Source organism: Microtus ochrogaster, chromosome 19 (assembly GCF_000317375.1).
Source record: "Microtus ochrogaster isolate Prairie Vole_2 chromosome 19, MicOch1.0, whole genome shotgun sequence".
In the NCBI taxonomy this organism is placed as follows: domain Eukaryota; kingdom Metazoa; phylum Chordata; class Mammalia; order Rodentia; family Cricetidae; genus Microtus; species Microtus ochrogaster.
In genome coordinates this window covers 56,252,096-56,267,930 of record NC_022021.1, presented here as the reverse complement: position 1 = coordinate 56,267,930, position 15,835 = coordinate 56,252,096, and the positions used below count along the sequence as shown (strand labels likewise).

The following is a 15,835-nucleotide window of genomic DNA, read 5'->3' as shown; positions in this document are numbered from 1 at the left end:
GCATCCTTCAGGGTCTGGGACTGTTCTTCTCTGCAGCCTTCAGCCACCTCCACCAGCAGGGGAACACTGAGCTTTGGGTCCAACAATATCCCCCAGGGAAACGAATCTCTCTTGATGTGTCATAAAGAAACAATTCAATTTCTAGAACCTTCTTTATGATTTCTCAAAACTCATGTCTATTTACCCTTGTGTAGAATTGAGGAACTACACGGAGAATATAAAATTATGAAAACAAAGAATAGGAAGTCAGAGTTTACACCAAAGGGAATGTTAATCCTTTTCATTTTATCATTAACTTTTGAAGCTGACTTGAAATAATAAAAAAAATAAAAATAAAAGCAAAAACTAAAATACAGGAGGCTTGGTCCCCAGTCAAAGAAAGGAAGGGACTAATAATTTTGTAAATTAAAACACTCCAAATTGTCTTTTTAAATATTTTAAATATTAAATATTTCAACAGAATTATAGCTTAGTCTTTTTTGTGAAAAGAGGTTTTCTCACAAAATAATAAGAAAATACTATTTCTCACAAAATAAAAATAAGAAAGTGGTATCAACGTGTCTACAAATATTACTAAATATTCTTTATTAAAAACAGCCTCTCCAAATTGGAGACTAATTTTACTGTTAAATTTTGCTACAAAGCCCACCATGGTTAGAAGGTTCATTTTCTCCCAAAATTTGGGGGAAAAACCTAGTCAATATAAAGTAGAATCGTTCCTGGTCAAAGAATGTATTTATTTTCTAAGCATTGGAGATGCAATAAAGGTATAAGTAATTACTAAAAAATGGGATTTTTTAAAAAACATCTATTTAATTTAGTGAAACATAATTCCTTAAAAAGAATCTCTTTTTTTTGTATGAACAAATATCTTTTTCCTCTTTGCAGCTTTCCCACTGTGGGGAAGTATCTGGTGTAATCAGCTAATGATCAGGTAAAATTAAAAAAAGAAGTCAATGAAATAAAACTAATTTGATATATACCATCAAAATATTTTGAGGCATACTTCTTTATGATGTATTTTTCATCTTTAAATCTAAAACAATGCAACCAGAATACTGCCATAGGTACACATAGTGGCCTCGAGCATGTCCGGCCAATGTCCTGAAAGGGAAAAGTGCATATCCACTGGCCAGAATGCATTCCAATATGGCAGCTGCATCGCTGCCTGGTTGCTATGGAAACATCCCCATCACAACTATGCTTTCTATACTCCAGACCTGTTTGCGACAGGTCAAGGTGCTTCCTATGATGGTGTGTACACCTGCACAGCACACTGTTGCCAGCCGTAAGAGCAAGGGGCTGCTGCCCTGAGGATTAGTGTGCAGCAGGCCAGAGAGGCAGATGAGAACGAAAGCACACGCTGGGTAAAACTTCACAGAATGCCATCCAACGGGCAAGGACCAAAACGTCTATCATATTTTCACAGGCTAGCAGGGAAAACATTCAAATCCACCCCTTTCAGCTGGAATAAACTGATAATGAAAATGCCAGTGATAAAACAGCCATAGGAGAAAACAAAGGGAGGCTACTCATACCACCCGTATGGCTTTGCCTCTGCATGATTAACATTTTAATTTAACTAATGTAAGACTAATCTAGAATAAGCTGAGTTGTGTTACATTGTGTTAAACTGTGTCACGTGACTGGCTTTTTCTGAAAAGCCGGTATCTATCAGCATGGCTGAGGCTCCTGTTGAGACGAGCCAGCTCACTGTTCTAAGCATGAAAGAAAACCCCGTTCATAAAGGCAGGAATTCTGACTCCCAGACTCTCAAATCTCCAGTCCAAGTGAGAAATGACATTTGCCATAACTGATATCGCATGCTAAGTCTCACGCCAAGTGCCCACCGACACCAGGGTACACTGGCAACCGAGTGTTGGAGAAAGACACTATAGGCTGTCTCATCACCAAAATAAAAAGATAAACTATGCTAAGAGTTAGGGACATCATCCATCAAAGCCTTTGCAAAACTCAGGAAAGAACCTGGTATCCAATTAGGAGAGCCAGAGGCTAAAGAGGGAGGTCTGGGAGAAAAAAGGCCTCACTAGGGAGGTGGCATTTCCCATATGCCTAAGCAGCATGTTGTTTTAGTACACGTTTACTGACAAAAACCGTACAAAGCCAGGACAGAATTCCCATATACGGCACACTCAGTTTCCATCATTACTAATGTTTCACACCAATCAGAATTACTGAGCCCATACTACTGCAGCCCTTGAAGGTGCACTCTCTACTGGGCTTCCGTAGCTCTCAGGACATGTCCCCTTTCTGTTCCAGGAGCCCACCCACGTCACATCACCTTGTCACAGCTCCTCCTGGTTGTGAGTTTCCTACACTTTCCTTGTTTGTGACAAGGAATTCTGACCTGGTATTTTGTAGAATGACACTAACTGTAATTTGCCTGTTATCTTATTCCTGTAATTAGACTAAGATACAGAGTGCCGTTTTTATCAGATCATATCAAGGATATATGCTCAGGACAGCTTACGACGGCCAGTGTTGGCCTTGATAACTTGGCTCAGGCAGTGGTTGTTAGTATTCTCTCTGCATAGGCAATCCCCCCACCCCCTCAATTTATTCTGCACCGTGTGGGTGGAATGTGCAGACCCCACATTTCAGGGCTGGGACTTGAGCCCTCCTTTCTTGTAGGGAAAAAAAACCTACAAAGTGACAGCATGCTCCTGCCCAGGAAATTGTTCTGTGTTCTCCACCCCATCATTTCTTTAGCTTAGTTTTGCTGTCCTTTTTGTTTTTAATCAGTACGGGTTGCAAGTATTTCGTCTATAATTTGGGTCATAACCTAATATCACATTTTCTTGCTCAAATTGTTCCAGCTCAGGCCATTGGATGTTCTTTCAGTGCACTCTTGCATCAGGCTGCTATGTCCTCATCAGGGGAGGGCTGTGTGTGTGTGCGATCACGTCCTTTACTTTCTGGCACCACAAGATGCTCTGGGCTCTTCTGGTATATTCCCTGGCCAATTCTCTAGAAGCAGCTATTTCCCTAAGGAATCCCAATTCCTCTTATTGCGATGTGGGATCAGAAAACAGAGTATCCGTGCTAGCAGTGCTCATGACACTGGAGTAGGGGTGCTTGTCACTCCTCTTGGCTGACAATACAAGGGAATGTTTGTGCTATGCCAGATGGCTGAGATACTATAAGGTGGATGTTCTGAATCTACTTTTTGTACATTACAATAATAACAAGAGGTGGTGTGCCTAGGTTATTTCCAGCGTCATTCAGAAGAATAAGAGATACATTTATTTATAAGGAAAACTGGCTAGACTATTCTTTGTCACTGCTTTAAGCATTTATTTTTTTGCCAGAAGAAGCTCAGAATTCTAGACATTTCTACAACAAACAAACAACAACAAAAAACAAGACAACAACAAACAAGCCCAAGTACAATTGTTAGGTAATTTTAAAATTACCAAAAGTAACAAAGGTGAACTCTCTGAAAACAGAAATGGAAACTACAAAACAAAGCACTGGTTTTGTAGCTCTGTAAAGGTCATGGGGGAAAAAAAGAGAAAAGAAAACATAACTCCCTTGGGTTAGTCCCGGCATCACCAAGCCAGCAGTGGACATACACCAGAAGGATGGGAATCAGAATGGCAGAAGAACCCTTCCTGATCCACCACCCACACAGAAAAAGGCTACTGATGATGTTCTTTTACAGATGGAAATAACGGATCTAAAACACTCAGTCCTGACTGTGATTCTGATTCTGTCTACACAATTTATGAAAATTACCGTGGCAGCTATGGCAGACCAGGAAGCTGAAGCCCAAGGGTAAAGTGGTCCAGTCTATTCTAGCCAAAGGCAGAGGGTGGGTCCAACCCAGACAAATCAAGGGGCCACCATGCCTGAACAGCAGGCACCTAGGATGGAGAAACTCTCCTGCAGAAGTGTGCCATTCTCTCCTCTAGTAGAGAAATCTCATTGGTAGCAAAAATAAATAAATAAATAAAAATGAAAAAAAAAGAAAAAAAGAGAGAAAAAAGAAAATTGCAGTTTAAACCCATGTCCTTCTTATCATAAGGGAAAGGCTACATTGCTTTTGTTGCTGATAGATGACAGTACTCAGCGTCCATTAGAAGAGAACAAAACGTGTGGCCCTTGTGTGCAAGTTTTTTGTCACACATCCGTCATGACGTAGATGGGAGGCATCAGCTACCGCTGCTTAACGTGGAACATTCTGGGGAGGATTTACCTTTTGAAACTGCTTTGAATGAAACAACATATAACAGCAGATATCAAAGAATACCGAAAGCACAAAATCTGGCAAACGGTACCTTAGACTATACTTCCCACCAGAATAGAAATATCACTGTGTACTACACCACACAGAGGACAATCCTGGATTCTCCTAACCTCGTTTGTGGACAGAGCACCCAGTGTGTGCTCTGCACTATGCTGGACTCTGTGTACTTGTAGCTTGTGTTCTCTCTCCTCTCTTCTATCTTCCTCCCTCTCCCTTTCCTCCCTACCACCCCCTTCTTTCCCTAAACCCCTCCTGTAGTGTCTCTTGTATCAGAGGTTGGGCTTGACCTCTATGGCGTGGCAGATGACCTTGAACCTTCTGTCCACTTCCTGAATGCTAGTATGATAGGCATGTACCGATGTACCACACGGCCCCGCTTATGCAGTATAAGGGATAGAACTCGGGCTTTCGTGAAGACTAGGCAGGTGCTCTACCAAGTGACCTACATCCCTAGCCCAGCATTTCAATCTTATGTCCCTTCTTGCTACTCATGTTTACGAATGAAAGACACTGAGCTTTGGGACGGCAAGGCTGGCTGCCCAAATTATTAGGTAGGAAACAGCAGCGTTGGAATCTGAAACCTAGTTCGCCTGACAACAAACATCCATGTTCTTTCCACTCTGCAGAGCCGCTGTAAGCACTAATAGTGGCTGCTCTCAGCCAGGGAGTAAATGTCACTCATCTTCCTTACACAGAAAGTTCAGCAAAACATTTTTAAAAGCCAAGAATCCTAAACAATAACAAAAGAAAATGCTTGGTATTTTCCACAGCACAAGATCATAAACCCATTACTACCTTAGCTGCTACGTCCGAGTTAACTAACATCCCAGTGGATACCACAGAGCTGTCTTCTCTGTATCTAGGCTCTTCCTCTGCCAGTGAAGAAGTTTCCTATTACTGATACTCCCACACATCACAGAAGTATCAGGTGCTTCTACCTGTCTACTCATCTTACAAAAGGAGTTTGTCAAATCCATCTGTAACTGCTTTATCTCAGCCAAGCATTATATTTTGATTTTATTTTTAAAAAGGGTGAGGATAGTGCCCAAGGCTCTGCCACAGAAGCCACCACTTTCCTGTACACCAAGTCGACAGGTCATAACTGAACACATTCTTCTAGTAACGATTAATCTACTGGAGCATAAAAGTGAGGAGTGTTCTGCTGAGGTTCACTAACACCAAACGCTGATACGAGAACTGAGCTGATGACAATGTCACTTGTCCGCCCCCCCCCCGTTCCCCCCCTCCCCGCCTTGGTCCCTAGTTAAAATCAAAGGCCTGACTAGTCGACGAAGTGTTTCCAGGCTAGCAAGATAGTTCAGCAGGGAAAGATTCACGCCACCAAACGTGCTCACCTGAGTTTGAATCCCAGGACTCACACGAGGGCCGGAGAAAATCACTGCCAGCTGTCCTCTCCAAATGAGTGTGCGCACGTGGACAGACAGATACGCACATGCGCATAAACCTAAAACATTTTCAACAAGTGTTTCTTCTTTCCTATTATTACCTAAAACCAGGGGAGCATTTTTTTTCTAATTGCAGTGATATAAACAAGGCCCCTAAATCTTGTATACTCATTGTGAGGATTTAGATGCAAAGATGCTACAAAAACTACAAAGATGCTTTCTTTTCCTTTATTGAGTAGCTGGAAGAAGAAGACACCAAATTCAAAACACCATGAAGTCACGTTTTGAGTTTCTATAGCTATAGAAGAGCTTTCCTCTTAAAATTTATGTATTCATTTAGGCATACATATGGACTCTTGACAATTCTCTTTTCTATGTTTTAACACTTAAAAATTTTAAAACTGTCCCTATTTTTACTTCATAAATTAAAACGACTTTTCCAACTAACTTAGCTTCTTTCTTAATGGAATTTCAGTCTTCCTGAGTCACCCTATACTTGAGCAGGGCCGGTGTATCTTAAGACTCTGCCACAGCTATGAACATCCCATCTTCCTTCTTGCAATCCCTCTGGCCGGAAGAAAACCGTTATCAGCAGCCACATCAATTGGCAGCCTGTGCTATGCACACAAAGGACAGCAGAGGGAGCCAGCGGGGGAAATCGCTGAGAAAAACCACTCCAGAAGGGCAGCTTTAGTTGTAGACAAAGCAGAGAACAGAAGACAAACTAAGATGCTCAAAGAAGCCTTAACGGTGTGTGCAGAGCTGGCGTGAGGGCCTCTGAAATGAACCACTGAAAAACCTTAAGTCTCTTCAAACGATGCTCTCGTCCCAACTTCAAGATGGACCTGCAGTTTGAAGCCCAGTGATTTCCTGCAATGCTGAGTTGTCAAATAGCACCCGAAATTCGAGAGCAGAAAGAAGTAACAACTTTACGTTGAGAGCGTCTAGGGAGATTTCAAAATGATTTCATTTTTCTCCTTCAAATGTCACTGCACTTACACGGAAGACCTAGTAACATGCACACAAGGTCATGAGAAAGAAGATTGTTACGGGGTTCCATGGCAGAGGGCCTGACTCCTGTGGATACTCTGTTGTCCTCAGTTTACCCATGGAAGGGCTGGTGTTGACCAGAAACACCACTAAAGTATTCTGCATTTTACAGTATTTTACCTTGAAAGTATTTTAACTTTGCAAAATCTGTGTAGAACAGCAAGTGTCTCCAAACTAGTACGATGATACTATATATGTCCTGAAGACTACAAAGGCCTATGTTTTCAGTTACAGCAGGACAAAGTAGTACCTCGTTTGGTCTGGAATTCTAAACATGAACTTTTAAAAAGCCTGAACATCTACTCGGAGCTTCAAAGTGTTCTAGTTATCTATGGGCAACAAAGTCAGTTATCTACAAACTACAAAAATCTATGACATGCACAAATCCTGGGAGATAAACTACTGAAAGCAAATATTTCAGAAAAACAGGAACTCAAGAAAATCTGACTTCTAACTCTTATATTGACCATTCAAATAAATTATTATTATGTCTCAATTATGCTAAGGAAATTGAAGCTTAAAAATGTTTTGTTTTGTTTTTTGTTTTAGAGCTCAGTAAGTAAAGAACAAAACTGTAACTGAACTTTCAGGTCTGTCTCTCCACCTCCAAAGCTCCAAGGTTTCACTAAAATTGCCCTCAATTGTAGCAGTGAGGTTCCGGGGCCAATCTGTCTAAATCTTAGGGAGATTAGTGTACTTATGAGGGTAAATGCCATGGATTTAATCACTCAAATTAAATGCCATCTGGAATCTCTTACCCCCTGCCCCCAGTACAAGCATCTCACATGTGTTACGGCCAGCCCCGGTCTTGGCCGAGAAAGCAAGCATATTCTTGTCCCCACATTATCAACCAGCAGCCTATGTACACTGTGATAGCAATATGGAAAATACAGCTAGTTGTCTGTTAGACATCACTTTAGAACTGCTCATTAACTCAAATTTCTTTTGTCGCGAACTTGCCAATATATGAATTATTTGTTAGCAGGTTTGAGGACCTGGCTTCCCACTTTCTAACTCTCAAATCGCCTCCATAATAAATCATGTCTCCTATCAGTTTAAAATCTTAACTTGTTATTAGTGAATTATTGTGTTTCTTAATATATTAGGGAAAAAACTTTTTTCAACTTCCACAGAGGAGACAACTGTCCTGATCTCTTAAGTCAAAGGAAAATGAGTAAAATACATTGACTGAATATATAGGGAAATAAATTTAGCAACCAAAAGTAACTTATCGGACAGATTCTCTCTGACTAGCGATGTCCCAAGGAAGCTGTTCATATTGCTAGTCCAAAATGAAGGCAGGATGTCACTCACAGCTCTCGGTTGACCAGTTGTTCCAACCCACTTCATTACTGGTGGAAGTGGCTTATTCCTGGCCCTTGTTTATTAAGCAGAAGGGTGACATTACAACCTTTACCAGGGACTTTTTTTTCTAGGCTAACTTTCTCATCTCTGAAAGGCCATGCAAGTGGAACACTAGTTTAGAAATGAATGAATTTACAAAGAAATGAATAGCTTCGACACTAAAAATTCAAACAATGGCTAACGGAGCCAATGCGAGTATAAAACGTGTCACGTCAATAATCTTTCAACTTTGAGGCAAAAGCATGGTTGAGTGCATTTTGAAAAAGTAGCCTCTCGCTTTCCATATATCTTACTTCAGCCAAATAAACCCATCTCCCACACATCTTGTAGCAGTTAATACAAAGTTTGAAGACCTTTTGCAACAAAGAGTAAAGAAAGACAACGGCCTGTCTAATTGGAATGCCTATTTTAAAAAGGTATTATTTTGAGCAATAACTATGACATAAAGTTTTCGGCTTAAAATGCAAACAGAAGCCACTTCACAGTTTAAGTCACGATACTGTTTGATCGCCCATCAATTATTCAACTCAAACGCAGGTTCCCACACTAAGACTATGGATTTTAAGGAAAGTAGTGGCTCAGGTGCACGAGAAGCGCTGTCGAATTACGATGCAAGCACAGGCAAATGCCTGCACCTGGCAAGGGGCTTTCAGGTTCTGAGCTGCAAAGAGACGTGAGAATTCAAGCCTACTGAGAAAGGCCCTCTCAACACTGGTCATATTCGGCAAATGTCTTCAGCTTTAAAAGCCAAACTGTCAAAAGGAAACGATTCCTACTTTATAAAGTTTGAATTTGTTAGTCAGATGAGAACAATGGCCCTGAACGCTGCTGCAGGGAGCAAGAGTCCCAGGACGAGACCAGGAACTGGTCATTCGGATGGAGAGCCAAGACAAATTTAGAAATGAGGTCCAGGTGACAAAAAGCAACAAACAAAAACAATCAAGAATGCAGATTTGATTGCCAATGTGGTACACACTAGCAGGCCCATGGGGTTAGCAAGTGAGTTAATATTTTGGGAGAACCCCCTTCAGTTTAAGGCCACTTTTCATTTCAACAACAACAACAACATTATCTCCATGAACAGTGTTACAAACACACCAACCCAGAGGCTGGCTGACGAGCTATGGCATTTTTATAAAAATCTGCGGGAGAAATAAAGCAGGTGGGGAAGAAACTACACTGAGCTCGCAGCATGAAAAGACACATTCAATAAACGACCAGATACAACCGGTAAAATGTCATAACCCTCCTGACCTTGTAAATAGGTGTCCAAAACTACAGAAATAGCTCGAAGAGACAACTCCGTCTAATGGCCACATGTCCTTACTGACTCTTTCAGCCCTTTGCATCAAGTACACAGCTTTTCTTGGCCCCCTAAGCCAGCCGGTCATCAAAGACCACATAATCTCAATTATTTCTTTGCATAACCAAAGGCATAGAGCACACACTTGTGTTGCTGTTTTAAATGCAACTCCTCCTCCTTACCTTACCTCCTCCTAGGCTACTTCAAGGCGGCCTGGTGCTGAAGGTTACTTCTCAGCCCCCTAAACTCCATTAACTGCCAAGACTAGCAGCACCTTGGCACATAGGGCACAAATGCCCAACCGAAGCCTAGTGGTAACTAAATGACCTTAGAAACCTGGATTTGGTCTCTCCAAGGCTGAAGGAGACAAAGGCAGCATAACGAACCTTCTAACTTCGTTAATATCCTCTGTGGATGCATACCGGGGATAGAACATTTATATAGAATATTTAAAACCCTATCTTTAAAAGGTACCCCGAGAACCAGAGAAATGGCAGCGAAGGTTGCAAGTTCAGTGAACTCTGCTGAGTTTGAGCGAGGTCAGTGGTGGCGTCCTAAGTGACTTCATGGAGTCCTGCAACTCTTATTTCCAACCAGGGATTTTAAAGCAGTACCTTTGATAACACACAACGCCACCAGACCCTACTGGGTTTCTGCTGCAAGGGCAAAGTGTCACTCTAAGCCCTCTGTCCTAGGGATGCTAGAACTATGTCAAAGTTGCTGTTGTAAAATGTTTTATCTAGCTACAGGGAGGCATGTAAACAGGAACCTCCCTCCAAAGGAGCAGAACAGCTAACATACAGTAAGCATGACAAATTTCTCTGTTTCCCCAAGCCACTGGGATCTGTGATTCCCCATTGTGGGAATCAGCAGTCTAGCCGCATCACTGACACCCGAACCAGAGCGGGGGGCTTACCTTGTTGGAGGCCATCTCACTGACGGAGTGCCTGGTCTGCAGGGTCTCTAGCTGGTCCAGACACCAGTCCAGCTCCTCCAGGGTCTCGCTGGCCAGTTTCTGGTAGGCCTCCTCTGCGAAGAGACAGGGAAAGGGGGACTCAGTTCTCAAGCGCTTCACGGGACCACCAGCGAGTTCAAAGGGGGCCATCCTGCCGTACCCCGCCATGCTCGGATGCCCGGTGCCCGCACATGAGGGCTGCTCCTTCATATTGCCGGGCCCGGCAGCGCGCAGAGGGTTGAGGCTGGACTGGCGGGGCCGGGCTCAGGCTGGCCAGGATGCTCCAGCTTGACGTCGCGGGTCGGCCTCCAGGGAGGGGCGCAAAGTGCTGCAGGCCAACTTTGGCAGGGCTACACGGGCGAATTCGCAACAGCGCAAGCTCGGGGGTTCCCTGCGCTCGCTCGCTCCTTCGCTGGGATGCTGCCCCGGGGTGGGGCGCACAGGCGGGCGGGGGAGGGAGAGGGGACGCCCCGCAGTCGGGCGAGCGGTCCACGGGTGTCCGCGTCCCGCAGCCGCGCGACTCCACGCCGCCTCCCGCCGAGCCCCGAGAGCGAAGCGAATGAATCAGCCGCGGCCGCCGTTTCCTGTTTTGTCGCTCAAGTCCGCGGGCGGGCGCAGCGCCGCTCCATGCTGGCTTTCCGGGAACACTCCCCCTCGTGCCCCTCGCGGCCCCGCGGCGCTGTCTGGCTCCCCCCCGCGACTCCTTACGAAAGGATTCCGAATTGCAGTAGGCTGCCCGTGTCGCCAGCCCCGCCGCCACCACCTCCTTGCCGCGGCATCGCCCCCCAGGCAGCCGGCGCCGCTGCTTTGAAGCGCAGCCGGGAGGGAGGCGCGGCCGTGCGCGCGCGTGTGTGCGGCGCTTCTGTGGGACTGGTCTGCACCAGGGCGGAGGAAAACCCGGCGTGGAGCGCCCGTCGCCCTCCACCCGGGGTCCCCGCGGGGCTCAGGCGGGGCGGGCCGGCCCCAAGCGCGCAGGCGCTTGCGGCCAACCGAGCGCGCACCTGCCCCGCGGGGACCCCGGGCCGGTGCACACAGGAGTCCCTGGGCCCTCTGTCCCAGCTCAGCCTGCCAGGCCTGGGCGTCCGGGGCAAAAGCAAGGTGACTTAGGACAATCACTACCCTTCCTGCAAGATGAAGTTTGGGTGTTTCTCTGGGTTTAGGATTTACTTTCTTGAAGGGGCAGGATTATGAGAATAAAATAATTTCTATTAAGGGCAGACTGCCAATACCCAGCCAGCTCCTCAATATTTTAGTGTGGATGTAAACAGACAAACCATAGTGCTGTGGGGTCAAAATGCCTTCGAGCTTGACAATAAGCTACGTTTCGTGTTTCCTAAACGTCGAGGAGTCACCTTAAGGAACAGCAATGTAAAGTAACCACAGGGTAAAATTTATACACAGCCTAGCCTGGGTGTCTCCTCTGCAGAATGCACAAGAACACTCTGGACTTGGGTCCAGGACAGAAAGTTTAGAAGTCTGTTTCTGCCCACTGTAGACGAAATAAACATCAGAAGCATTGTGGGGAAATGGGTTCCATTGATAAAAGCTGACCTAGGGACCTTGGGCACTTTTCCTAAAGTGATCAGTTCCAAAACTGACCACGAATATTATTTCAGAATGAGAAAAGTCGAAACCCCAGGGGTCTCTCCCACAAAACTGTCAGCAGAAAGTATAGGGTCCTCCTTTTCATCTTCCAATCGACAGAAATTCTGTCCCAGTGTAGACTCCAGTAATTATTAGAGAGAGCAAACAATTCCGCGGGTTGAGTCTCAAATCTGGTATTTCCCTTAAATATATAAGTTTCAATAACTTCCAGACGGTGGTAGCCTTGCTACTTGGTTTGTCCTTACCCAAGATTTTTGGGCTGTATGCTCGTCATTTTCAGTGTTATGCATTTAAATCTCTCTCTCTCTCTCTCTCTCTCTCTCTCTCTCTCTCTCTCTCTCTCTCTCTCTCTCTCTCTCTCTCTCTCTCTCTCTCTCTCTCTCTCTCTCTGTGTCCATCATTAATCCCTGTAAATAAACCTTAGGTCAACAACTGCCTAAACCTTGCCAGGTGAATTGAAATTTAAGGCTGATGATACTTTTTTTCCTTAACAGAGAAAACAATCAAAGACAATTTACAAGGTAAGTATTAAGTTTTTCCCTGATTGTAAAACTGTAAAATATCGCATGCCTGTTATAAACAAAAGATCCAAAACACAGAAAGTCCTTTGTTGACCCATAACCTAAAGATCTGGAACAATAAGTCAGCATTTGAACCCACAGAATCCATTCCATATAAAAGTAGAGCGCCGTCTGGACACCGCAGCAGTTCGTTTACTGTTTACTCTCATACTTGCTCTTTTCCTTCGTCTGCTCTCTAAAACAGCAATACAGGGAGTCAGAGGAGGAAAGTAACTTATGGTCACGTGACCAGTCCATCGTTTGTACACCCAATGCATTCAGAGGCATAGCTGTTGTATAGACTCCATTGCTGCCATCTTTTCTGTTATCCAAAGCCAGCCATCTTCCACACAGCTCTCAAGATTGGTGTTCTATGTCCCTGCTTCCTGCCACCCAACTCTCTGAAAGCCTGGGTTCCCGGGGACCTCCCAGTGTATGGCAGGCTTTCCTTGACTGCACCTTTCCTATCTTCATGAATGTTTCCTGAAGTCAGAAGTAGAATTCAGACCTTGGTTCTAGCATTTGTGGCTCTATGTATTATATGTTAATCTTTTTTTTTTAATGTGGAAGAGTAATTTGGGGAAGTCTCAAGTTAATGCTTCAAGACATCCTGCACTTCGACCCAAAGTTTGCCTGGGAGGAGGTGGAAGAGAGACATGGGGAGGAACTGTTTTCAGAAGATCTGCTTCATATTCAGATCATGGCTTAGTTATTGCTACTATAAGAAATCAAGCAAGATCACATACATAAGTTCCGGAGCCTTCCACATGCTCTCTCTCTAGTTAGAAAATAAAATTGCCTTGAAACATGTGTACATGTTGCTGAGGGGGTTATTTGCATACAGTAGGATAAACGAATTTCTAAAGTCACTGCTGGAATAAAGACCTGCTGAGCTAAGACTTTCCTTCTCCTAGACGGAGGCAGCATGGCTACCTCCAGTTTTCCAGGATCACTATCAAGTCTTCACTTTCAGGAATTTTAACCCCAACTGCACTAAGACATCGAGTAACTGACCTTTACACCCCAGTCCCTCCTTTGGGGAGGGGGACACAATGTGGAACGGCCAGCTATCGTACAGGAAATTGAGTCAGCACACCAAACAACACACCTAAATGTCATCTGCAGCTAGTTGGACAAAAACAGTGAGCCAGTTTCATATTGGCCTTCACCAAGAACACATACTGCATTCACTAATGAAATGCCCCCTAGGGGGTCATATAGGCTGTGGCCCTGCTTAAAAATATATGAAAACTCTTCTATTTAACTGCCCGAATCTTGCTTTACTTGAGGAGCTAACGAAAAGAAAACACTTCACCAAACACTATTGGCTAAACTCCACATGAACCGGGAAAGGGCCATGTCACAGGCAGCTGAGGAAGAACACGAGCGTTGGTGTTCTTCAAGGTACCCCTGAGCCGTGCGATACCATGCGTCTGCTTTAAGTCTCCTGAGTATAAGCAGTCCTCAATACTTGTGGGACAGCACTTGGCTTCCGTCATAGTTATGTGCGCAAGGGATCCCCTGACACATGGCCTGAAATCTTGCCAAGGGCTCGGGGAGATGATGCCGAAGCAGCAGCTTCTCTTTGAAAGGGAAAAACGCCGTCAACTCTGAGCCACAGGAGTTGGCTAAGGGCTGAAGTTGTTTTCTTGTGAAATGTTGGGCCTATTACTCTTACCCACAACTTACTGTGATGTAAAACGATCCACGCTACAAAACACGAAACTTGGTAAATGCTAGCTTCTTTGTCAGTGCTTGTGGGCCTAAAGGTCTGCATGAGTCTGCCATCATTCCTTGAGAGGGCTGCTGCTACAGAGGAGGTCAGAGAAACACCCCAGCAACAGCAAAACCACAGGCGAACCTTGGGTACCATTGGCTACTCTCCATTGAAAAATTCATACAGCACTGTCACTGCTGACTCTGATTGTTTTTTTACTTAAAACAAACACGTCATACAGCTAAGAGAAAACGCTCAAACATGCCCTTTTGATGTTTTCCAATTTCTCCTCACCCAATCCACGCTTAAGGGAAGCACTGATGGTGTCTGGAGCGGGCAGACTGAGAAAACAACTTGGGCCTCACATGTGAGCTAATCGTTCCTCGGCTCTGCCATAGGGAAAGATCTGTGCGGGTCAGTTCTAACTTTGGCTGACACACACTTTCCCCGTCTTACGCATTTTATCTGAGGGGAAAGATATGAAGGCCCTGGATTCTCTTTCGGTGTGTATATGAAGCAGGCTGAGGCAGCGTGCCCATGGCAAGCTGCTCTCATTTCCTAGGCCATTTGTGGCATCAAGTTCTTGTTTTGAAGTATTTTTAAATTGTATAACATATATAAGCTTTCACTTCATAGTTCGAAAAGAAACCACTCCAAGTGTTGATATGTGTAATTTTCTGAGTCTCCCCCCACAACATTTTCCCACTAGCTATGATCTTTTTCTAAAGCTGCCGAAGGCTCTTGTAGAATTTTGCAAATGGATTGACTTCTATTAACTTTTACTCTGATCAGTAATTCAACATTTATATGGCACCGTGTGCTACGAACTTTATTAGAGTCAGCAGCGACACATTGAGAGCATGAGTGTGTAGAGTCTATCACTGAAGACAATTTTAGCACTCCATGCAATGGACAAGGAAGGACGGACAAGGATGGACAGTGAGAAGGTAAAAGAGGGCTGTGTTTGCTTTCCGGACCAGGCCCTGCAGGAGGCGCCATCATGGGTGTTGACATCCGCCACAACAAGGACCGAAAGGTTCGGCGCAAGGAGCCCAAGAGCCAGGACATCTACCTGTGGCTGCTGGTCAAGCTGTACAGGTTTCTGGCCAGGTGAACCAACTCCACCTTCAATCAGGTTGTGCTGAAAAGGTTATTCATGAGTCGCACCAACCGGCCACCTCTATCCCTGTCCCGGATGATCCGAAAGATGAAGCTTCCCGGCCGAGAAAACAGGACAGCTGTGGTTGTGGGGACAGTCACAGATGACGTGAGGATTCTCGATGTGCCCAAACTGAAGAAGGTGTGTGCACTGCGGGTGAGCAGCCGGGCCCGAAGTCGCATCCTCAAGGCTGGGGGTAAGATCCTCACCTTTGACCAGCTGGCCTTAGACTCTCCCAAGGGCCGTGGCACTGTGCTCCTGTCTGGACCTCGGAAGGGCCAAGAGGTGTACCGGCATTTTGGCAAGGCCCCAGGAACCCCACACAGCCATACCAAACCCTATGTCCTCTCCAAGGGCCAGAAGTTTGAACGTGCCAGAGGCAGAAGGGCCAGCCGCGGCTACAAAAACTAACCCTGGATCTTACTGTTATTAAAAGGCTTTGGATGTT

General features: G+C 44.9%; 1 protein-coding gene and 1 pseudogene across 5 annotated transcripts in view; one reads left to right on the top strand and one right to left on the bottom strand.

Moving 5' to 3' along the window:
• The window catches only part of Pde4d (phosphodiesterase 4D), an 851,276-nt gene that overhangs the window by 45,180 nt on the left and 790,261 nt on the right, over positions 1-15,835 (bottom strand). For 4 of the 5 annotated variants that reach the window (XM_026783770.1, XM_005356778.3, XM_026783771.1 and 1 more), the window contains exon 6: positions 10,308-10,420. In XM_026783770.1, coding sequence (XP_026639571.1) covers positions 10,308-10,420 — 113 coding nt within the window. Of the gene's footprint in view, positions 1-10,307; positions 10,421-10,506; positions 11,179-15,835 lie in introns of those variants that run through there. The other variant, XM_013349786.2, reaches the window with a different exon arrangement.
• Positions 15,205-15,835, top strand: LOC106144023 (annotated as a pseudogene).